The sequence below is a fragment of the Neophocaena asiaeorientalis genome, unplaced genomic scaffold (assembly GCF_003031525.2).
Source record: "Neophocaena asiaeorientalis asiaeorientalis breed wild unplaced genomic scaffold, Neophocaena_asiaeorientalis_V1.1 scaffold280, whole genome shotgun sequence".
NCBI classification, from domain to species: domain Eukaryota; kingdom Metazoa; phylum Chordata; class Mammalia; order Artiodactyla; family Phocoenidae; genus Neophocaena; species Neophocaena asiaeorientalis.
This window is the reverse complement of record NW_020185321.1, coordinates 4,747,847-4,771,578: the sequence shown is the minus strand read 5'-3', so window position 1 is coordinate 4,771,578 and position 23,732 is coordinate 4,747,847. Positions and strand designations below refer to the sequence as shown.

The following is a 23,732-nucleotide window of genomic DNA, read 5'->3' as shown; positions in this document are numbered from 1 at the left end:
GCCACCAGGGAAGCCCTCCGGTATCAGTTTTTAAAACCTGTATTCTGTATGTCTCTCTTTTTGTCGTTTGATACAATTATTCACAAGCCTTCCTTCCTTCCTTCCTCCCTTTTTCTCAGCCATTTCATCCTAGATCTTCCCAACTGAACACTAAAGTCTGGAAAACATTCTATCTTCCTGCCTTCTCTAGTGCTCAACTCTGCCTTCATTCTGACTGCCAACATCCTTTTCCCATGTGGACCCCTCTCTCCACAGGCTGTGGCTTTCTCATCTGGGGAATTAGTTCATCCTGCTTTTATGAGCTTAGGTACTTGTTTCTGGGCAGTTTCAAGGACCCTTTAGGACATTTCACATCCCGCTAACTTCATGTTTTAACATGTTTGATCGGCAGGGTCTCAGCTCCATCGTTGGTGGCCCCATTCTTAGGGACATCCAGTGCAGTTTCCCCTCTGACTCCCCTCCCTGCTCCCACCCATCTTCCCAGAACCACACCCTTTCACACCCCTCACCTGAAGAGGGAAGCTCCGACTTACAGGATTTGCATGTTGGGCTGTGGAAGCAAAGATGAGAGAGAAAAGCATAAACAGCCTCATTTGCGCAGGCTTTCTGGGAAACACCTGGCAGGCCCCGGGGGCCCTTTTGTTTGGCAGCCCCCCTGCGCCCCAGGCCGCTCCCACCCCTCCCCGTCTCTCCCTGCTGCTGCCGGACCTCTCAGACCTGGAGTCCGCCTTCCTGCACTTCATCTTCTTGCCTGTTAGGACAGAGACAGAACAGAACAAGGAGACAGGACATAAGGGTCTGGACAAAAGTCAGCAGGGGAACCGCAGGTGCCCAGGGCTTTGGAGCCCGAGAAGGGGTCACACTTACTGACGATGAAGAGGATGCCCAGCAGGAACAATATGGTAGCCAGAGTCATGCCCACGGTCTGGACGGTATCATAGTCTGGGGAAGATATCGGAGGACATCAAAGTGGGGGCAGCACCTCAGCTCCCCTGGAGCCTTGGCCTGGGTTCAAGGCTGCAGGCTCCTCCAGTGGGTCAACGTGAGGATCAAGTGCATGGCCTTGGGCGTTGGGCGCTCCCCTTAACCTCTCCTCTTTACCCTTCTCTTACCCTTCTCTGGATTGTTTGGCCATAGATATAGATAAAGATCTGTCCTTCCTCTATTGCATATATATATATATATATATATATATATATATGTATGTATATTTTTCAGCAAACAACCTTCTCTGTGGTCTCTCTGTCACCCATCCCCCTACTCAACCCTCCAGCCATAGGGATCCTGTTAACACCTGAGTCTGATCAGGGTCTTCCTGAGTTCAGAGCGCACCACTCCACCCCCTCCAACTTCCACTGCATTGCAAAGAAAAGCCAAAGTCCTCCCCACAGCCCATGAGGCCCTGTACCATCTAGTTCCTATGCCTTCCTATGCCTTCTCAGAGCTCATCCCCTACTCCAAGCACACCAGTCTCCCTGCAGTTCCTGGAGCCTATCAGGCATGGTCCTACCTCAGGGCTTTTGCACTTGCTGGGCCCTCGGCCTGAAAGCTCCTCCCCCAAATATCCCTCCCTTACCAACTTCTGGGCTTTATTCAAATGTTAGTGACACATTCTCTGGCTGTCTCATTTAGAATTTTCCATGCTCTCCTCAACATCTCCTAATCTCATTCTTTCTTTTATTTTCCTTCATAAGAATTATTCTTTAGTATGCTGTAGTAAACATTTATAAAGCATCCACTCCGTACCAGCAGCAGCCCAGGCCCCTGCCCTCAGGGAGTTGTCGTTCATATTGTGATAAACAAAAGAAAACCAAAAACCTCAGTCATGTGACCATGGCTAGATGTGGGTGTAGCCCCTCTTGCTGGGGAGTCAGGAGGGCTTCTCCTAGTAGACAGTCATTATTTGATCTGAGGCCTGAAGGAGAAAAAGGAGCTGTGTGGAGAGCTAGAGGAAGAGTATTCTGGCAGAGGGAACAGTAAGTGCAAAGGCCCTGAGGCAGGAAAGAACTTGGCGTATGGAGAAGCGGTATGAGTGAGCAATGGGAGAGGGCAGGAGGGTATACAGAGGGGGAACTGGGGTCAGTTCTGCTAGACCTGGAGTCATTTCTTGAGCTTCAGTGCTGTGGGGAAGATTTAATGATATCATCCGAGTAACTCTTTCCCACAGTCCTTATAGGTAGGAACCATTACTATTCTTTATTTACAGAAGGGCCCAGAGAGGCAAAGTTTCTTGCTCAAGGCCACACAGCTAGTGAGTGGATAATCCAGGATTCAAATCCCGCCAGCCTGGTGTCAGAGTTGTTTGCTTCCCTGATGATCCCAGTGCACCAGCCCGAGTGCTGGTGAAGCCTAAAGAGGGTCCATAGAGGGTACCCCCTCCCCAAGTCTGACTCGGCCCTCCATGAGCCCAGCTGATGTGAATTATATCCACATGGTCACATGGCCAGTGGGCCAGCACGTAGCGTGTAGCCAAAGCTGAAGCCACTTCAGCAGTGACCCAGCCACCCCTCCATCCAGCCCCAGGGTACCCTCATCACAGGATCTGCCACTCACCGTAGTAAAATGGGTCAGGTTCCTGAGGAACTGTGGCAAGAAGGCAGAGAAAGAAAGAGAGGGGGAAAAAGATTTCAACAATGAGCTTCTTAACATTTTTGAGGATCCTGATGGGGCCACTGGTCCAGTGGTTTCTGTGTGGAAATCAGATAATGAGATCTCCTGCTCTGGATGATGTAGCCTCATGGCCAGACACAAAGCTTAAAGAGAGGAGCATAGGCTGGATTCCAGCCCCCACTCATTCCATTGGTCGATACCTTCCCTTGTACAGTGTACAACCTACCTAACCATACGTGGTGGTCCTGGTCCTAGCCCCCCATGGAGGTCTAATGCAAGCATGGACTCATTTCCTGAAATACACATATATACTCCCGTTTGCATACGATGCTGAGACTCCTATCCCACTGCTGAGTGGACTGCTGAGTGTATCGGCTTCCCCTGAACACTCCCTGAAACTTCTCAGCCATCTGAGAGCTCCAAAAGGCAGGCACTGTGGCTACTGCTCTCATCCACTTGCTCCTGACACCAAATCCAGCAGAGCAGAGATTTCCAAAATTTTATATTATATTATATCATACTATATTATATATATATCCTATATTACTTATTTCTCAGACATCAATTTAAAGATTCAAAATTGACTTTGTAATAACTTTCCCAGTGTGTGTGTATATGCATGCATATGTATGTAGCTTTACCACATAAAACATACTCATCCATTGGAAGACTCACTCTGATTTCATGAATGTTAACATGTGGATAAAACGTGTGTGTGTGTCTGTGTGTCTGTGGATTTACTTTTCCCCAACTCCCACCTCCCTGTCTCAAACTATATTCCCCTTCAGGAGAGCTCAGAACATCCTTCCCATTCAAGAAACCCATCCTGACGCTTCCTTAATTCCTCTGACAGCTTTTAGTACACTCTGTCTTGATTAGAGCACAATTCTGCAAAGCAAGCACCACTAGGGGAGTGGGGGTGGGGGTGGGGTACCAGGAGTGCCAGGGAGATGCCAGATGTTGTCATTAATGTTCTTCCCCTATCCAGGCTCAGGAAGGTTGGCTACCTTGAGGTTGGGAAGGGGGACATATGACTAATTCAGGCCAATGAACTCTGCAGCATTTAAGTGCCCGCGCAAGAGCTCTCTTTTGCCTTTGGCCTGGTGATATGAATGTTCAAGATCGCGGCTTCTCCAGTTTTCTTTGGTGAGTAGAGACCCCCCCCAGTTGACCTGTGGCGGCCATATAGTCTAAATGAGAAATCTACCTTCACTGTGAGAAGCCACTGAGATTTTTTGTTACCAACAGCATACTCTAGTTTAAACTGACTCATGCAGGTGGCACCCAGGCAAGACCCTGATTAGCACTGACTCACAGTGTGTAAGTTCACCCTTCTCAGTTCCCTGTCCCATCTTCAAAAAGCAAGTCTTAAATAGGAGCTGATGTGACTCTACACTTTCCAACCCTTGTTAATCTCCCAAGATAAAACAGGCCTTGGGTTCAGGGCCTTCAGCAGGCAACAATATCTAAATAGACTGTTATGACGTTATTTGCTTTTCTCCTTTATTTATTTATCTAAGCAGCATTTGATAGCACTGAGTCCATGCCAGGCTCTCTTCTAAGCACTTTACAGATATTAACACAGTTATCTTCACAGCAGCTCTCTGATATAGGCGCTATCTTCATTCTCATTCCACAAAAGAGGAACGCTGAGGCTCAGAAAAGTGAAGTCACCTGTTTAAGATCATTTTAATACTTGCCTTCAATGTAAGACCAAAAAAAAAAAAAATTCCTGATTTTCCATTTGTGGTGGCAGTGTAAAATAAAGCTAACAAAGTTTTTTAAAAGTTAATTCTTTGAAGGAAAAATGTTAAATAAATATCAGTGTGGGGAAGATTTGGACAGGGCAAAAATCATGAAGGTGGTACTCATAAGCATCAGATGGGGAAAACATTTTAGAGTCATCTGTGCTCTGTCTTAGCTCCCCCACCAGATGGAGAGTAAATTTATTGGATTCATCTCTACTGTTAATCCTGGCATTTATAAAGTTTTTCCAAGAAGTTTTCTAGAATGAATGAATGGATGGATGAATGAATGAATGAGCTCCTACTAGGCTGCTGGGAGACTGCATCAGAGGTGGAGCAGTTGAATTATCCTGCTTTTGTCTCCTGTGCTTCCACACATCCTGCCTCCCCAAACCATCACAGAAGCCCGGTGGGTGAGCGCCTGCCCCAGAGTCCTCTTTGGTTCCTCCCTGGGTGCTCCTTGCTCCACGCAGAAGTTCCTCTTCTGGTCTCTGCTGCCCCAGTAATCTGGGTCCTCAGGACGAGGCTGAGCTAAGGGTGGAGCCAGGAGGCAGGAGAAGGAATGTGCACCACTCCTGGCCAGTTGCCAAGGAGACATCAGGAAGGAGGTGGTTACTATGGCAACTGGGGCATCTTGAGAGGTGAAGAGAGTTGATGGGTCTGGGTACCCCAGGCTGGATAGGGTCCTGTGTGGGACTTGGGGGTTGGGTTTCTAACTCTGGGGCCAAACTTGACTGCCTCTGCTCCCTTTGTACCTCCTGTTGTTGCCTCTGCAGGACTGGCTTCTGGCCAAGCGGAGGGTCCCTCTTAGGGATAGGGACCCAGGCCCAGCTGTGCTCCTGCATCTTCTTTCTGTTTGTCCCCAACACACCCTCCTGCTCTCTGATGGGGTGGGGGATGGGGGGATGCGGGAGCCATCCCCCACCCCCAAAACAATCCATTCATTCATTAATTAATTTCATTAAGTGGTTTGCAACAGGCAACATGCATTTCCTCCCCCGGGGTTTCCCAAGACCTGTGGTCCCCTCTCCTGCTGTGACTGGAGAAAGGGTGTGGGGAGGTGGAGGCATCTGTCCTCCCACCTCTGCCCGTCTGCTGCCATCGATCTTGCTAACCACCACCTCCGCGAAAGGAAGCACTAGGCCCCCGCCAGGCTTGCTGCCTCAGCCCTGCCCCTAGTGGAATTTTGGTTCCCTTCACTTGCCAGAGGTTCCTCAGCACCGCTGGCCTCTCCTCTGGCCCTGCTCTCAGCGCAAGAGACCCTCCCTTGCCCACCTCTCCCCCACCATGGAAGCATCCTTCCCCTTGCCCCTCTGCAGAAGCAGGCTCAAGAAAGGGGGCTGTCGGGGGGGGTCAGTATTTCGGGGGTGCATAATTGGGCTAGTGGTGTGAAATGTAAATCTCTGTGTGGGCGATGGAGGTAGGGAGGGGCATCTGTGTGCACACCCAAGTGCACCTTTCGGACCAGACAACACCCCGAACGTGGGCTGGGAAGGAGGGTCCTGACACCCATCCCTGCCCATGGGGGCTCACTGCAGTGGTACGGGCCCCACCCTGGGCCACCCCCCCTTCTCTTTTCCATTTCCCTCTCACGCTGTGGGGCCATCTCTCTCTCTCTCCCCCTCTGTGTCTTTATGCCTCCCTCTCCATAGTTGCCTCAGTCCCTCTATCTCTCAGTCTCTATCTCTTTCAGGCGCTCTGTCAGTCTCTTTCTGTATTCCTTTCGGTCTCCCTCTCTCTTGCTCTCTCTGTCTCTCTCCATCTCTCTCTCATTTCCTCCAGCTCCTATCTTTCCCTCTTTCTCCCTGCTTCCCACTGAACCTGCCTGTCAGAGATTTCAGGAAACACCCACCGTAGGTGCCAGCACTAGAAAAAAAAGAGGCATATGGACCCCCTCCCCTTACCCTCCTGAAATCTGCGAGAACCTCTGTGGCTGCAGATCCACCCGCTCCCACCTTCGAAGCCCATCTCTTCGAGTCCACTACCACCGCTGTGCTGGACCAGCCACCCGGTTGCTATAGCTACCGGTCCGAGCATCCTTTCTCCCGGGACTGCCGCTCTCCAACCACGGGTCCCGCACAGGAACGACACCACCGGGAGAAGGTGTCCAAGAGGCCTGGAGGGGTGCCAAGGGGTGCACTGCAGGGGCCTCCGCCCATGGTAGGAAGGGACATCCCCTTCCCCATTCTCCTCCCCTTCCAGTACTGGAATCTCCCCAGATCCTCTCTCCTAAGCTCTAAGATCCCGGAGCCCCCCCTGCGCCCTCTCCACAGGCGACGCTCACCCTTTGTGGTGACCTGGGTCGGGGTCGCCATGCCAAGCCGGAGCAGGGGTCGGCTGGATGCCGAGGCGGTGAAGGCGCGGCTGCAGCAGCTGGAACCTGCTTTCCGCGCGAAGGGACTGACAGATCCACACCGCTCTGTCAAGGCAGAAAAGCACGTTTTATTGGAAATCTGAGCGGCAGACGGGAGTCTGTGGGGGCAGGGCTGGGAAAGAGGACAGTCCAGATGGAGGTGGGCGCGCGGAAGGTGGGTGGGAGGCGTCAGGTGCCAGGGGAAAGCTGTGTGGGTGAAAAGGGTAAGAGGCAGGAGAGCCCTCCAAGCCCCCTATCCCAGCCCTTCGCCCCCTCCTCCTCCCCCCTCCCCCCTCCAGCCTAGTCAGAGCTGCAGGACCTGGCTGGCTTCCATCGCACCAGGTGTCTCTACCGCCTGCGGGTGGACAGACCTAAGGGGGAACACATAGAGTTCGGATAGCAGGAGGGGCCCCCCAGCTCCTCTGGAAGGTGGGAGCACAGCAGGGCAACTCCCCGACCTCGGGTTTCAAATCAAGCCCCCCGCTCCACGCGCCCACGGAGGACCAGGAAAGGGGTTCTTGGAACCAGCTTGCATCCCCAAACACCCGAAGTCTCCCCAAACTCACGGCGGATTGAGCTGCGGAAAGTTCCCTCCTCTTCATCAGGTTCCCCAGTCCTGAGAAAGGAGATGCAGAAGGAATTGGGGATGGAAAAGGAGAGAGGCAGCTCTCACCCGGGAAACCCCAGTGCGGCCCCCATTTCACAGACTTGTGTACTGAGACCCAGAGATGGGCGAGGAGCAGGTTCCAGGCCGCCAGAAAATCCAGTGCACCCAGGAGCAGTTTAAGTGTTTGGCAGGAGGCGCTCCAAGCCGGTAACAGAGAGTACCTCCCCGAGTGCTGGAGAAGGAACTAGAATTTGGAAAGGAGGTATAGCCAAAGCGACTTGAGGGCAGATTGCCTGGAGACGGCCTAGGTTAGAAACCTAGAGCCTTCCTTCATCTTGCAGTTGAGCGATTTGGGGCGTGTGACCACCTTCCTGTGCCTTGGCTTCCTCATCTGTAAAATGAGGTTAATAAAAGCACCTGCCTTATAGATATGGTGTGAGGGGTAAATAACACATCATGAAACAGCATCCTGCACGTGGGACACACCCAATAAATACTACCTTTATTTATAATAACATCTACAAGTATCTTAATACCGACAAGGTATTCATACATTGCCTGGGCTTTACATTTTTATTTAAGGATGAATCAGAGAGCTAGAAACAGGACTCCGAGCTAAACTGGGCCGCCAAGTGAGGTGATCTCATTTCGCCGCGGCTCTTTCTTTCACAGCACTTACGGCACTTCGTGATTTTATATTTGTGGGTCTGTTGGAGCCCATCGCCACCGCCCCCACTGGGCCGGACGCTCAGCCAGGCAGGGAGGGCAGTTAATTCGTGGCTTGGTCCCAAGGCCTGGCTTGGGGCTGGGCACGTAGTAGGTGCTTGATACATATTTGCCGAGGGGTCTCTCTGGCTCTGGATCTAGTGGACTTCCGGCCTCACCCCCAGTGCTCCTTCAGAGCGGGAGTAGATGAGTGAGAGCCCAGAGAGGCTTCTTACCTCTGCTGCTGGTTGAATTTGCACCGGCATCTTCTGCCTGTGGGTGGGGGCGTGGGGAGGAGTGAGCTGAGATTACGCTCTACGCGGCACAGCGAGCCAGAGCTCGCGCTCGCGGGGGCTGGAGCGGCGCGGGGGATAAGGGTGGGGCAGGGACAGGGGGGTGCTGGGCCTGCAATAGAGACGCGGCTGGCCCGAGGGAGGAGTAGAAGGGGCAGGGCGGAGCCTAGGGCAGGGAAAGGGGAGCGGCAGAAACAGGGGCGGGGCCGAGGGCGGGGTCGTAAACGGGGCGGGCCCGGGGGCGGTGATAGAAGCGGGGGCGGGGCCGAGGGCGGAGTAGAAGGGGCGGGGCCTAGAGCTGCGATAGGGGAGGGGCATAAACAGGGGCGGAGCCGAGGGCGTGAGGCCGGGGGGCAGAAATAAGGGCGGGGCCAAGGGCTCTGATAGGGGCGGGGTTGGAGGCGGAGCGGGGACTGGACGGGGTTGGGACAGACACCCGCAGATTCGCGGCAGGAGTCTCGGTAGGGGTACTCACTCAAGATGATGAGTATGCCCAGGATGAAAAGGATCCCGGCGATGATGAGGCCTCCGATCCGCAGGGATTGGTAGTCTGTGGGCAGCAAGGAGGAGCGTGAATGCAGGGAGGGGAGGAGGAAGGATAGTAGAGGGACAGAATGGGGAGGAAGGGGCAAGGAGGAAGGATGGGGAAGAGGAAAGGAAATCAATGAGAGGAGGAGGGAGAGATGTGGGAGAAGGGGGATCAGGGAGAAGAGAGGATGTAAAGAAAAGGGAGGGGAGGAGGTGGGCAAGGCAAGGAGGAGGGAGGAGACAAGGGAGTAGGGAAGGATGATGGTGAGGATCAGGGAGAGGAGAAAGGCAGGTGGCAGCAGAGGATGAGCCATAAGAAACTAAGAGGTAAAAGGAGAAAGATTCAGAGATACAGAGAGGGATGAAATAGACAGAGACCAACAGAGAGACAGAGACAGAGGGAGATCAAGACAGAAAGAGTCGGAGAGCCAGATCAAGAGAAAGAGAGAGAATGAGAATGACAGAGACATAAACACTGAGAGTCTAGAGAGAGATGGAGACAGAAACAGAGAGAGGTGGGGGGAGGGGAGAAATGAGGAGAGGACAGGCAAACCCAGCCCAGCACCCCCTAACTCCCAAAGAAAGGTGCCCCTCCCTCCCTCACCATAGGTGAATGGGTCGTGTTCCTGTGGAGCTTCTGGAAAGAGAGAAAGAAATCAGGGTCGGATGCTTCCTGGGATCCTGGACAAGGAGGGGCACAACGAGAGCTTTTGGGGGTTTTACATTCCTGGACCGAGAGTCTGGGGACTGCTGGACCCTGAGCAGGCTGCCTACCCTCTCTGGGTCCTAGCTGCCCCGCTGCACTGTCCTGTGTGGAGCAGCAGGCACCTAACTCCTCAGCTCTCCGTCTCATTACAGGTTGTCTCTGATTCCGTCATTCACAGGCCTCCATCCCACCCTCCACCTTTGCCACACCTGGGGCATCCTCTCCCCTCCCCCAGATACCAGCCTGTAACGGAACCCCACGTGAGACCCCAATTTCCTGGTGCCTCAACTGACTCAGTTCAGATTGGAGTCTCCAACTTGTTTCTCTTGCAGGGTTTCCCCTACCCTTGCCACCCTTGGGGCTGAAGTGGGTAGTGGGCTACCTTCCCCGGACTCACCTGCGTTGACCATGGCGAGGAGACCCACACAAAGAACCAAGATGTGGCTGAGAGATGCCATTGTCCTGGGGGACAACAAGGGTCAGGAAACCTGTACCCTCATTCCCCCACCTTTGGGGCCTGAACGTTCTTCAGGGGACTGTCTCTGTTAAGTCAGAGACAGTCCAGGGACTTAATTTCAAAAGCGTCCATCATCCAGGTTGGTCACCGTGAGAAACAGAGGCACCCTCCTGCTTCACTAGGACACAGCATCACGAAAACAACCCACACCATGGGGGTCACAGAGCAGCAAGGACAGGGGTGAGACACACACACAGTCCACAGGGACTTCCCGCAGGCCAGGGCCGTCCCCACAGCAGGCCCCAGATTCCCCATGCCTACCCTGGATGACTTGCCCCACCCAGATGGAGAGACAGACACACTGCCAGGGAAGAGGCAGCCAGGACATGCCCAAGGGCCCACCTGCCCGTACACCACAGCCTCACCCTGTCCGTAATATCCCAGCTCTCCTGCCCTCAGCCGCTGGCCCGCTCCTCGCCTGACCCTGGGTATAAATATCTCCCATTTCACCCTGGAGGAATTTGCCTCGCACAGGCCACCATGGCAACAGCCTTCCTCCCCCCTCTTGGGGGTCACGCACAACCCTGCCCGGGTGAGGCTGGGCTGCCACATTGCCATGGGCTTCCCCCGTGGGAAAGGCCACCCCTTCTCCTCTCCTGGAAGAGATGAGAACAGGGAAAACGTCCCCTTTGCCTGCCTCTGGGTGACATCTTTCATGAACGGACAACGCCAGGCGAGTGGCCTGAGGCCCAGGCCAGTGGGGCTGAGAGATAGAAGACAGATGCCAGGGGCAGGAACGCACGCACACACGCACACGCGCGCGCACACACACACAGTGGGGCTGGAATGGAGACGACGCCCACTCCCTAAACTTCTGGTTGGAGCAGGCCATGGGGCGGAGACCCAGGCACACGTTACTCCTTATCTGGGCCTTCTGCACCCCCAAACGATGACGCAGCCCGACCTACACCCTACACACGTGAGTGTCCAAAACCCACACCCAGCCAGGGTGCACGTGCCACAGCAGGAGCAGGGAGGAGCTGCACCCACACTTCCACCCCTGGGAGAACCCCAATGTCCCAACCACACTCCCTTCCTCTTGGGTCTGGCCTGCCTGGGAAGCCACTCCTGTTCCCAAAATAGGCGGCGCAGCCAGGCCAGGGGTGAGGCCTGGAGGGGAGGGGCAGGGGACGCTCACCCCAGTCAGGCTGTCCCCTGCCGAAAGAAGGCCCCAAACGTCCGGCTGTGCCCTGGGGCCGAGCACTTTGGACCCCCTGGCCCAGAGCTGGCCGCGCTGCCCTCAGCCGTCTCCCCTCCCCGCCCCACCCCACCCCTACCCTCCCCAACCGGCAGCTGTAACTGGAGCCGGGCTGGAGGGGGGCCAGGGGGCGGCCCCCAGCCCAGACCGCCCTGGCCCGCTAGGTTAACTCTCTCAGCTCAGAGGGAGGAATCGTAGGCAGCCAGCCGTGGGGAAAGCTGGGGAGAAGAGGTGCCGGCAGGGAGGACTGTATTACAGGCGCACACACACACACACACTCACACGTGAGCCTCGGGCGCACTTCAGAGGGCTTCGGAGCTGGGAGGGCAGGGTGGGTGTCAATGGTTTTCCACGCTGCTCCCTGGGAATTGGGCCCAGCCTGGGCTTAAGGTCACCTGGCCTGAGTGCCTAGGAGTCCACTGACCCCTGACCCCAGGGTCCTGCGGGGCCCTCGTCAGCACCGCAGGGCTGTCTGGAGGGCATTTCAGCGTGTATGTAGGTTGTCTTCTACTGACTGTGCGGGTACACACCACACACACACACACACACACACAGAAACCCAAAGACCTGGATAAACAGGCACAAAACAAGACAAATACATGCATGTACATACATACAAATTCAGAATGACACACGCATAGAGAAACCCAAAGAGACCCACCAGCACTTCGTAACCAGTCACAAAACACCAAGACAAACACATTTGTATACACACAAAACACACACGTGTTCATTGAGATGGATGCCCGTATAGAGGCACAAAGACACAACCACGCAACTGTGCACTCTTACAAATGGTCACAGAGATACAGACCCTTGCAAGGACAATACTGACAAATGTCTGTACAGAAACACACGAAACACAAATACAGTCAAAGGCACCGCCACAGCCAGCACTCCTACACGATCTCAGGCATGTGAAGGCACACAAACTGTGTACATTTGTACACAGACACACACACACATTTATGTGGGCTCATGGAGAAGCAGAAACACTGTCAAGGACACAGGCATACAACCAACCACGCTGTGGTTTCATAACCATAAAAACAGACAGACAGACACACACACACACATCCTCATGCACCGGCAAACAGGCACACAGCTGGTCATACAGTCGCAGACATACAGGCCTACGCTCTGTGTTCACACACTTGGAGACACCACCAAATGTGCGCTGATGTGTTTAGCCCAGAACCTCCCCGTCCCTGAACTCATGTGACCCCTAAAACCCCCTGGAGGACAACACACCTGGCACCCTCATGGGCAGACCAGGTTACCAGGCGCTGGTGACAGAGAAAAGGGGGATCAGCTCTGGGCTCTGCCATTCCTAGTTGTGAGAGCTCGAGCAGCCCAAGAGACCTCTCTGTGCCTTGGTTTCCCATCCTACAAAATGGAGAAATCACTAAGGTAACATGTATCACCCTGGGCCAGGCTCAGAGGTCTCTGAACCTGACGTTGTCGTTTTTAAAAATATGTATTTACTTATTAATTACTATTTATTTGGTTGCGCTGGGTCTTAGTTGCAGCTCAAGAGCTCCTTAGTTGTGGCACGTGGGCTCCTTAGTTGTGGCATACAAACTCTTAGTTGCGGCACGCATGTGGGATCTAGTTCCCTGACCAAGGGTCGAATCTGGGCCCCCTGCATTGGGAGCTCAGAGTCTTAAGCACTGCACCACCAGGGAAGTCCCCCTGATGTTGTCTTATTATAAACTCCATTTTAGATATCCGCAAACCAAGGTTTAGCAAAGTGGAGATAATTCTCCCAAGGTCCCTCTGGTGGTTAAGGACAGAAACTGCCCCCACCTGAAAGAGACCTGGGCCCAGATACCACACTCTGCAGGACACAGATCAGGAGCAGGTAGACGGCTCACACCCAGGCACAGGTGGCCCTGACACACACACACACACACACGCGTGTGTGCGTGCGCGTGTGCACGTGGTCTCAGAGGACCCCGGCAGCTTCAAAAGTCTCCCTCATGAGCCTCTGCCCCTTGTGGCCCTATACCCCAGTCACCAGCAGTCCCTGGTTAATGATAACCCTAATATTTATGTAGCCCTGGGGAGGGATGACAGAGGAGCAAGGGGGGCCAGCAGGGAGGGGGGCACCTGGCTAGCTCTAGCCAGTGCTGGGGTCCCTCCCCTCACAGGGCCAGCTGCTCCAGAGTGGAGAGGCCCAGCCATTTTCGGGCTGGGTGATGGGCCAATGACTTAACCTCTCTGTGGCTCAGTTTCTCCTTCTGTAGAATGGAAATGATAATACTATTCAACTCAGAGGGAGGTCAGGATGATTCTCTGAAATGATGCATGGAAAATACTGAGAACAAAGCCCAGCACACTAAGTGATCACACACGCACACACAAAAGTAAGCTGTCACCATCATCATCCTTGTCATTCTTCTCATCATAAACAGGAGGGAGGACCTGCTGGGCTGAACACTCTGTGAGTATGGATTTAGGCCCATCTGTCTCCCCTCGGTGTCCCTGGCCCAGAGCTCTTTATCTATCTTTCTCAAAAACCCTGTAAAGAAGTTTATCATCCCTGCTTTATGGCTGAGGTAAAAGAGACCTGAAGGGCCTTGCTCAAATCACAGAGATGTCCAGGTGCAGGACAAGCCCTTGGGTCCAGAATCCACCCCAAGCTGTGGGGTGCCCACCCTTCTCGGAACACCCTCTATCCTCTCGGATAGAGGAGGAATTCTCTACACATCTGAGAAGTGGGTGACACGACTGCCCCATCTGACAGATGGGCAAACTGAGGATCAGGGATGACCCTGATCTGAGTGACCCCGCCTGGTGTCAGGGGTGGTCACTTTTAATACTTTTAAAAAAAATATTCAAGTTTAATAATTTATGCTTTACCAGTAAGACACACATTTCTACTTTTCTGTAAAAGGTGTTAGTGGAACAGTCCTGAGTGTGCCGACCCGAAGCTGACCCAACGCGGCCTGGGCCTCATCTGCCCGCAGCTTTGCCCGGTGCCCTCCAAAGCCCCGACTAGCCCGCGTGCCAGGCCCACCCCGTGCCCTGCTTCGTGACCGGTGACCCCTAGCTGGTGCTGTTAGGTCCCTTGTCCTCCAAGTGTTCTGGGTGTGTGCAGCAGTGCCAAGAGAGGCTGTGTGTTCTCCTCACGCCTTAGTTTTCCCATCTGTAAAGTGGGGGTTAATAATACTACCGACCTCAAGGGGTTGTTGTGAGCACTGAGTAAATTCATGTCAAGACTGATGCATAGTAAGGGCTCAGTGAGTATTATTACCACTACTTCAGACTGGGTAATGTCATTTATTTATTTTTCTTATTTAATGAACAGAATCTATCCAAACTGCTAAAAGCTTAGTCCAAACGAAAACAGCCAGTATCCATGGGTTCTGATCTCCAAAGGAGGAATGCAAAATCATACTGGGAGACTGTGCAGCCAGCTGCCTGGGCTTGAGTCCTGGCTCTGCCCCAGCTCGATAACCCAGATCTCAAATGACCTGACCCCTCGCTTCAGTATTTCCATTTGTAAAATAGCCGTACGATACATTAGCCTCGGAGGGCTGTAGTGAGGTCAGCACGAGCTAATAGATGAACTTGTAGGACGCGGCGTGGTACAGAGTCAGTGCTGAAGGAAGGGGATGGCATCATTATCACCCTTTTTCCCTTGGGTTGGCTCCCTACCCCTAAGTGAGTGGTGGGTACTCAAGGAGTTAATTTCGGGCAAAAGAGGTTGTGGGTTTGGGGCAGGGCGGCTGCCCTGCTGAGTGTCGCCACCAGAGGGAGCAGCTGGACTTGAGCTGGTCCCTCCAAGCCTGGGTGCCAGTGCCCACCCAGCCCTACTGGAGCCAGGGGAGGGGGCTGGCTGGGAGTGGCCACCGAGGCTCCAGCCCTTGGTGGTCTCTCCTCCCACCCCCCTCCCGCCTGCAGAGCCATCCGGTCCCCACCCAGGTGACAGCCTCCTCACACTCCGTGAGTGGGGTGGAGTGGGGAATCTGGGGAGGGGGCTGGCCGGGAGGGGCCAGGGCAGCTCCAACGCTCTGCGGCCCCTCCCCTCCCATGGGGCCCTCTGGCCCCTTCCCAAGGGCTGCTCTTCCTATGGCCTCTGACGCCCTCCTCCTTCTTGCCCTGCTTTGCCTGGAGCACCCGGTGCCCAGCAAGTCCCTTTCCCAAACCTCCTGGGAGAAGGGACGTGGGAGGAGGGGAAGAAACTTCCAAGGAGCTGGAAAGGGGGGGTAGGGAGACAGAAATAAAGACACCAGACAGAGGGAGAGACACACACACACACACACACACACACACACACACACACACTCAGACACACACAGAAAGAGAGGCCAACAGACAGAAGGAGGCAGACAGAGAAAAAGAGAAACAGAGACAGAGAGACAATTCAGATAGAAATAGAGAGACAGAGATAGAGAGTGGGAAGCAGACTAACTCACGGAGTCAGAAGTATAAAAAGGGAGAGAGACAGAAAGACAGGGAAAGAGAAATAAACAGAAAATTAGACACCAAAGAGATACAGGAAGCAAAGCAGACTGAGGGGAGACCAAGAAAGAGGAGAGAGAAGCCAGGGCAGAGCGTGCCAGCAGGCGGCATGGAGGGCCACCTGGCATGGGAGATGTAGTGGCCGCGACCTGGGCCAAGCTGGGTGGGCAGAGAGAAGCCGGTGCCTCGGTGGAGGTCAGGGGGCATGGGAGGGGCAGGGATCCTGCTGCTGCTGCTGGCTGGGGTGGGCGTGGGGGGGGCCTGGAGACCCCCAAAGGGAAAGTGTCCTCTGAGTTGCTCCTGTACTAAAGACAGTGCCCTGTGTGAGGGCTCCCCGGACCTGCCCGAGAGCTTCTCCCCGACCCTGCTGTCGCTGTGAGTGTCCGGCCCTCTGGAGGCCTGAGGCTGCGGATGGGAGTCCTGGGACCCCAGGGGCTGGGGGGCAGGGTGCTGGCTCCCCAAGGAAACAGGGACCCATCAGGATCTTGGGAGGGGGGCAGCAAAGGATGTCGGGAGTCCTGAAAGGGGGCTGCTGGGATTTGGAAAGGAGCCGGAGGGAAATTCCAAAGGGCAGGGTCAGCATCGGGGCCTGGGAAGAAGGAGAGCCGTGGGGTGGGCTGAGTGCTGCCAGGATCCTGGCCAAGCGAGGAGGGCAAATGCCTGTCTCCCCTGGGATGTAGGGGAAATACACACACCCAGGGTCAGGTGGCATGCCAGGGTCCCCTCCGCCCCACCCCCGGACACAGGAGACAGCTCTGGGATGGGACTGGCACACTGGAGCAGTCTTCTCCTCGCCCACCATTGCCCACATCCCCAGCTCACTCGTTAGGACTGGAGTCACCCAGCTGAAGGCCGGCAGCTTCCTGAGGGTACCGTCACTGCACCTGCTGTGAGTGGGGCCCGGCTTAGCGACGGCCACCTGAGGGAGGGGGTGTCCACGCACATGCGCATGGGGGAGTGTGCACATGTACACGTATGTGCGTGTCCATGAAAGCATCCGTGTCACACACATGCTCACCTGGCATGCGTATGTGTGTGTGACCGTGCCCACGTGGGCTGGGGTTGGGAGGGGGCAAGGTTAACGTGTCAGGTAGGGAGCAGCCACCCTGGAAAACTGTCTTTCTAACTTCCTTGCCAGCCTCTTCACATCCAACTCCTTCTCCGTGATCGAGGACGATGCGTTTGCGGGCCTGTCCCACCTGCAGTACCTGTGAGTGAGGCCAGAAGATGGGGGCAGGAATGGGGGCCTGGGAGAGGAAGGCGGAGCCCCTCTGTGTCTGCTAGAGTGGGGGAGATAGGGGCTTGTTGCCCTGGGGAGGAAGTGTCTGCACAAGGGACCGTCTGGAGGGGGCAAGGGCCCTGGCCTCTTGAGTGGGGTTGGGGCTTCTGCTCAGCTGCCCTCTCTGTTTCAAGATTCACAAAAGGCCTGGATGACCTATGACTGTTTCTGGTCCTACCTGACTTTTGGGAGCCCAGGGAGGTTACAGAGAGGCCAGAGATAAAGAAGTGTTTCAAATTAAGAGGACACTATTCTGAGTTAGTTGGTGATGGTGGGACTGACGGTAATGGTGGTGATGAGAGTGTGACTATGCCAGCATTACCCCTGGTGCTATGCAGCTGCTCACAGGGAAGTGGTGGCATTATTGAGGATGGTGGAGTGGGGATGATTTTGATAAAAACGGTGGACCCAACGGTGATGGCGCTATCGGTGGTATGGATGATGAAGTTTGAAGGGTTGGTGTTAGTGACAGTTAGCAGTATTCTGGGCATTGGTAATTATCGTATTGGTATTGGTGATGGTTTGGGGTAGGATGTCGGTGTTGGTGTAATGGCAATGCTGTTGGTATGGGGTTTGGTGGGGATGGCGGAGACGTTCGTACGTATGGGAATTGCGGCAGTAGTGGCGCTGACGGGTGATGATGTGAGCGCTGGGGGTAAAGGTGATGTTTCTGGTGTTGGCAGTGCTGGTACCAGTGCTGAAGCTTGCGATAACGGTGGCATTGGTTTTGGTATCGATCACAAAGGCTGTGTTCTTGGTGACGCTTATCAGTGTTGCCGGTGTGGGTTTGGTAATGATGGTGTTGGTGTTGTTGGTATTGATGGGAACCGGTGGTGATGGTATCGGTGACGGTGGTGACATGGTATATTGTTGGTGATGACGGCAGTTATTGGTACTGGGGTTCATGACGATGGTAGAGGCCCTGGGCATAATGGATGATGGTGGAGGTATGGGTGGTAACATTGGTGCTAGTGTTGGTGTTGGTGATCAGGGCAGCAGTGGTGGTGATGGTGGTGGCAGTGTTCACGGCGAGGCTGGCAATGACCATAGGGTCGGGTTCTTGGGTCCTGAAACTGTAGGCTGGGACCTTGCTGAGGAGAGGTTCCTGGGAGGTTTTCCCTGGGATTATGCAAGCTGTTGGGGGAGAATTCGGCACATTCCAGTGGCCTATGGCTTCCATGGGGTGAGTTCCCCAAGCACTGTAGGGCCACAGCAGGGAACCAAGGGCCGCCCCCTGACCCCATCTTCCCTCCACAGCTTTATCGAAGACAATGAGATTGGCTCCATCTCTAAGAACGCTCTCAGAGGACTCCGCTCACTCACACACCTGTGCGTGCCTCCATCGCCCCAGCCCTCCCTGACAGGCACCCCGCACCCATCACCCAGGCACACAGCGTATCCTGGGAGCTGCTGATGGTTTCTCCTTCTCTCCCTCCACCAGAAGCCTGGCCAATAACCATCTCGAGACCCTCCCCAGATTCCTGTTCCGAGGCCTGGAGACCCTGACTCACGTGTGAGGCTCAAGGGGGCTGGGAGGGTGGGGGGATTTGGGAATGTTTGGGTGGGGGAAGGGGACATCTGTGCCCACTCTTGGTTGGCACAAATGAGTATGACTGCGATGGTTCCTACATATTTTCCACACCACTCGGGGGCCCTATCCTGAAACCTTGCCTGGGGAGGGGTGGGGAGCGTGGCCCGCAGGGAGTGGAATCCGGGTCGCAGCCCCTCCCCGGCCTCTTGCCCCAGGGACCTCCGCGGGAACCCGTTCCAGTGTGACTGCCGTGTCCTCTGGCTGCTGCAGTGGATACCCACCGTGAACGCCAGCGTGGGGACCGGGGCCTGTGCCGGCCCCGCCGCCCTGGCCCACATGCAGCTCCACCACCTCGACCCCAAGACGTTCAAGTGCAGAGCCATAGGTGGGGGCTTTCCCGGTGGGGTGGGAGGGACAGCAGGTGTTCCCGGAAGAAGGTGGGCGATTGGGGAACGGCTGCCAGGGCTGAGGGGCTCACCTCCTTCCCTGCTCTGCCATTTCCTGGCTGTGAGTCTCCTGAGCAAGCAGCACCACCTCCCCGAACCTCAGTTTTCCTGTCTGTAAATAGGGGTAATAAACAGTGACATAGGGCTGCTGTGAGACTTCAGTGATGTACTTGGCGCAGGGCCTGGGAGGGGAGGCCCCCATAAATGTTCATTCTCGTCGTTGTTGTTATCGATATAAAATCGACCATTTAAAAAGTACTTCCTATGATCATTTTGCTTTTCCACAAATATATTTTGGTACCTTTATGGGTACTGGGCAAAGCAGAGAGCACAGCAGTGATGAAGCCAGTCCTGGGTCTTGCCCTCACAGAGCCCACAGCCAGAGGCAAGCAGAGAGGGATGGCCCAGAATGATCAGGCCTGGGATGGGGGGAAGCACAGAGGGGTCAGGGCCGGGATGGAGGGAAACCATGGAGCTACGGGAGCCCAGAGCCAGAGCGGGGGCCAGGCACAGCTGGAGGGTCAGGAGGGAGTGGACATTTGAGTTCAAACCTGAAGACCATTACTAACATCATCATCATCAAAGCATAAGACATGTTTCTGGTCTTTGGGATTCACAGAACAAGGGAGTTTAACTTAGTGACTCTTCATTCCATTATTCAACACACAGTCACTGAGGTCCAGTCGGTGCCCATCCCTGTGAGACGCGATGGGCACACTGTGGTGACCAAGATAACCCTGGGCCTTGGCCTCGGCCTCATGGGGTCACAGTCCTGGGGGTGGGGAGACAGACATTCAATAAAACATTGCACCAATAAGTGTATGGTACACATCGTGATAAACACAGGGGGTGATGAGAGAGTTTAGGCGGTGGTCCTGCCTTACCTGGGGCATCGGAGAAGGCTTCTCTGAAGAGGTAGCACTAGATGTGGATGTAGCTAAGTGGAGTACAGAGGAAGGAGCCCGCGTGCGCAGGGACCCCCAAGGCAGCACAGAGCTTGTCCTGAATGAGGATCAAAGGGAGGCACGTCTGGTTTACGGGAGTGAGGAGGGAAGGACACAGATGAGGTGGAAGGTGCAGGGGCCTCACCCTGCAGGACTTCGAAAGCCATAGAGAACAAGGTGGACTTCATCCAGAGGGCTGTGGGAAGCCATGGAGGGTTGCGAGCAGGGAGTGACATGATTTGAAGGCCATTTTTAAAGATCCCCTTTGGATGGGTATGCTTAGTGGTTTGGTTCATTGCTTCAACCCTGGTCCCTAGAAGTAGGGCCTGGCATGTAGAGTGAAGTATTGTAAACTGGAGTCCACCACCCGGCTCCACCGCCACCACACTGGGCAATCTGGGTGCACCGTTACCAAAAGTGCTAAGGTGCCGTAACAAAGAGGCTGTAAATACCAAGAATCAAAGAAAACAGAAGGGTCTGAGGTGAGCGGTCCAGGTGGGTGGGGCAGGCCCTGGGTGTTATCCTGCTTTCCACGGCTGAAACCGAGCTGTGGCCCCGTCCATATGCCAGTTCACAAGGAGAAGGGGAAAGGGCCAAGTCCAGGATGAGCCATCTTCCTACAAGCAAGGCAAGCACTACAGCCATCACTCTGCTTTTGTTCCATTGGGAACTTGGTCTGGTCATGGCCACAGCGGACCTCAGAGGCTGGGGGGCAGCGTAGGGGGAGTGCTGGGCTAATGTGGCCTCTGGCTGGGCAGCTTTCTGCCCAGCTGCTATCCTATCTCATGGAAGATGGGAGGGATGGATTTGGCGGGACAGCTGGCTGCCTGTGCCTCTTAGCCTCAGTTTCCTCATCTATAAAGTGGATATAATAGCAGAACATAACCCATAGGGATCTTGTGAAATTAAATGAATGAATAAATGGCTACTTCTAAGCAACTATTTGCTGATGCCACGCAGCTTAGAAAACAGAGTACCGCCATGTTGTTGTGAGTTAATACGTCCATAGGTAAAAAGATCCCACTGTATGTCCCTACGAGGTCAACACCGTCGTGGTCCTCACCTCAGAGGTGTGCAAAGCGGGACCCAGTGATGAGGACCCGTGGGGTGCCCCTGGCCTGCCTGACTCTCTCCCCTCCCCGCTGCACCCCCTCCCAGAGCTGTCCTGGTTCCAGACGGTCGGCGAGTCAGCGCTGGGCGTAGAGGCTTTCTCCTACCAAGGGGAGCCCCACGTCGTCCTGGCACAGCCCTTTGCCGGCCGCTGCCTGATCCTGACCTGGGACTACAGCCTGCAGCGCTTCCAGCAGGAGGAAGAGCTGTCTGGTAAGCCCACTCCCATCCTCCCGCCTCCCAGGTAGCCTGCCCAGCTCGTCTGACAGGCGCCCTGCTCCCCGCCTCCCCACAGCGCCCTCGGTGGTGTCCTGCAAGCCGCTGGTGCTGGGCCCGCGCCTCTTCGTGCTGGCCGCCCGCCTGTGGGGAGGCTCGCAGCTGTGGGCCCGGCCCGGCCCCGACCTGCGCCTGGCCCCGCTGCAGGCCCTGGCTCCACGGCGGCTGCTGCGGCCCAATGATGCCGAGCTCCTGTGGCTGGACGGGCAGCCCTGCTTCGTGGTGGCCGACGCATCCAAGGCAGGCAGCACCACGCTGCTGTGCCGCGACGGGCCCGGCTTCTACCCGCGCCAGAGCCTGCACGCCTGGCACCGGGACACGGACGCCGAGGCCCTCGAGCTGGACGGCCGGCCCCACCTGCTGCTAGCCTCCGCCTCGCAGCGGCCCGTGCTCTTCCAGTGGTTTGGGGGCCGCTTCGAGAGGCGCACGGACATCCCCGAGGCCGAAGACGTCTATGCCACACGCCACTTCCAGGCCAGCGGAGATGTGTTCCTGTACCTGACACGCTACATCGGGGACTCCATGGTGAGGCTGAGCCCAGTCCCGTGGGGCAGGCACAGGCCGGGCCTGACCTGCATCAGCAGACTCCCACTCAGGGCTGGCCTTTCAGCGCTGACCGCACCTTGCGCACTGGCCTCTGAACTCTGACCCGCCTCACGGGCTGAGCTTCCTAATGTGCTGATCTTTGAGCTCTGACCCCACCCCAACACTGACTCCAAGACTGTGACCCCTCGAGGCTGGCTGCCCTAAGCCACTCCCCATCGCCCAACACTGACACTGGCCCCGAGATTCTACCGCCAAACTCCGACACACCCCAGCGCCTACATTTAATCACAACCACCGCACCCTGAAGCCCCGGGGCTGACGGCCCACCCCCTCCAGCACTCTCTCTCTCGAGTGAGGTACAGCCAGGGGGAGGGCTCTGGGCCTAAAAGGCACTGATCTGACGCAGGTGTTCACAGGGTGTCTGCATGGGGAGCAGACTGTGGGCACAGGGACAGGAGCAGGGAGATCAGGAAGACCAGGAAGGAGGCTGTGTGATGGTCCAGGAGGGAGGTGACTGTGGCTGGGCTGGAGTACAGCCAGAATAAATGAGAGACATAAATACCATGGTAGGTGAAACTGACAGATTCCAGGGCTGACTGATTCTATGTGGGGTGTGAGGGAGAGAGAAGGGCTCAGAATGACTCCAAGTCGGTGGCCTGAGCAGCTGGGTGGTGACATTTATGAAGATAAGAAAGCTGTGGGAGTTTGGGGACCTACAGGCCTCTGTTCCCAAGCTGTTCCAAGTCCTCCAAAGCCTAGAGGACCACTGACGGGCAGGCCTGGCCCTCTTGGACCCCAGCCCTAATGAGCGGCCACCCTCCGCAGGTCATGCGCTGGGATGGTTCCATGTTTCGCCTGCTGCAGCAGCTTCCCTCTCGCGGTGCCCACGTCTTCCAGCCACTGCTCATCGCCAGGGACCAGCTGGCTATCCTGGGCAGCGACTTCGCCTTCAGCCAGGTCTTCCGCCTTGAGCCTGACAGGGGGCTCCTGGAGCCACTGCAGGAGCTGGGGCCCCCAGCCTTGGTGGCCCCCCGGGCCTTTGCCCATATCACCATGGCCGGCAGGCGCTTCCTCTTCGCTGCTTGCTTCAAGGGCCCCACACAGATCTACCAGCATCACGAGTTAGACCTCAGTGCCTGAGACTGGAAGGGCCCCTGGACATGGCTGGCAGAGGGCTGGCATGGGGAGTCCTGGGCCTCTGGATGCCCCATTGCCTAGACTCCTGGTCCTACTCAGAGGTGACTGCTGGTCCTGTGAGATACTGACCACAGGCCAAGTTCAAGGCAAGAGCTGCTCGTCCAGTCTTAAGCAACATCTTGGCTGGGGGTAGATGACCCCTCCCCCTCCAAGGATGACTTGGGGGCTCAGGCTGGGGCACCGCCACACGGAGACAGTACAGAAATCATGGGGGGCGGGGGGTAATGTGCAGAGCTCCATGAGGTCTGGAAGCGCCCCGCTCAACCCACTCTCAACCCTCCTTATTCCCTGTAAAAGTACCACGGAAAGGATAGCTTTCCTTTTCCTTCTAAACTCAATCCAGCCAATCGCTTTTAGTGCCCGCCTCCATGACGTCATCAGTAGCTGGGCGGTTTTCCCTGCCGGGCTTGCTAACTTCCTCTGCTGCTTGTGCGCATGCCTGCTGCCGAGGCGGAAGCCCAGCGTGTCTTCCCTGTTGCGCGTGCGCAGGGAATAGGCGGGAAATTGAGAATCGTCGCCGGGAGTCCGAGGTACCCGTCCTGTGTCGGTGAAAGGGGCGAGGACTGAAAGTGTACGAGCTCAATAAACGCGCTGTGCACCCGTCTCACCGGTTGTTGTGGGGTCATTGGGAGAGGGTGTCTGCTGTGGCATGGGGGTGGGGTGAGGGAGGAGGA

At 55.6% G+C, this 23,732-nt stretch overlaps 3 protein-coding genes and 1 pseudogene across 5 annotated transcripts in view; 2 read left to right on the top strand and 2 right to left on the bottom strand.

The window, feature by feature from the left end:
• FXYD7 (FXYD domain containing ion transport regulator 7) overlaps nucleotides 1-6,730 on the bottom strand; it is an 8,543-nt gene extending 1,813 nt beyond the window's left edge. Inside the window, exons 1-5 of one of the 2 annotated variants that reach the window (XM_024734008.1) lie at nucleotides 6,640-6,730; nucleotides 2,554-2,583; nucleotides 868-942; nucleotides 709-751; nucleotides 510-550 (exon numbers count right to left, since the gene is read on the bottom strand). In XM_024734008.1, coding sequence (XP_024589776.1) covers nucleotides 510-550; nucleotides 709-751; nucleotides 868-942; nucleotides 2,554-2,583; nucleotides 6,640-6,670 — 220 coding nt within the window. In that variant the 5' untranslated portion in view covers nucleotides 6,671-6,730. The remainder of the gene's footprint in view (nucleotides 1-509; nucleotides 551-708; nucleotides 752-867; nucleotides 943-2,553; nucleotides 2,584-6,639) is intronic. The other variant, XM_024734009.1, reaches the window with a different exon arrangement.
• Nucleotides 6,731-6,777: 47 nt separating this feature from the next.
• On the bottom strand, nucleotides 6,778-11,316 carry FXYD1 (FXYD domain containing ion transport regulator 1). 2 transcript variants are annotated; one of them, XM_024734001.1, is made up of 7 exons: nucleotides 11,203-11,316; nucleotides 9,945-10,009; nucleotides 9,446-9,478; nucleotides 8,789-8,863; nucleotides 8,257-8,293; nucleotides 7,275-7,324; nucleotides 6,778-7,079 (listed from the first exon to the last, which is right to left on the bottom strand). In XM_024734001.1, the coding sequence occupies exons 2-7, from the start codon at nucleotides 10,003-10,005 to the stop codon at nucleotides 7,057-7,059; spliced, it is 279 nt and encodes a 92-aa protein (XP_024589769.1). In that variant the 5' UTR covers nucleotides 10,006-10,009; nucleotides 11,203-11,316; the 3' UTR covers nucleotides 6,778-7,056. The 2 variants fall into 2 exon arrangements, with proteins under 2 accessions (XP_024589769.1, XP_024589768.1); XM_024734000.1 differs by lacking the exon at nucleotides 11,203-11,316 and adding an exon at nucleotides 10,430-10,543 and having other exon boundaries at nucleotides 6,997-7,079.
• On the top strand, nucleotides 10,509-11,460 carry LOC112392382 (cleavage and polyadenylation specificity factor subunit 6-like; annotated as a pseudogene).
• A 4,109-nt stretch (nucleotides 11,461-15,569) lies between these two features.
• On the top strand, nucleotides 15,570-23,660 carry LGI4 (leucine rich repeat LGI family member 4). The gene is made up of 9 exons (XM_024733890.1): nucleotides 15,570-16,104; nucleotides 16,547-16,618; nucleotides 16,868-16,939; nucleotides 18,266-18,337; nucleotides 18,450-18,521; nucleotides 18,755-18,924; nucleotides 21,088-21,252; nucleotides 21,335-21,840; nucleotides 22,687-23,660. Exons 1-9 carry the CDS (start codon nucleotides 15,935-15,937, stop codon nucleotides 22,999-23,001), a joined length of 1,614 nt encoding a protein of 537 aa, XP_024589658.1. The 5' UTR covers nucleotides 15,570-15,934; the 3' UTR covers nucleotides 23,002-23,660.
• Nucleotides 23,661-23,732: the final 72 nt, after the last annotated feature.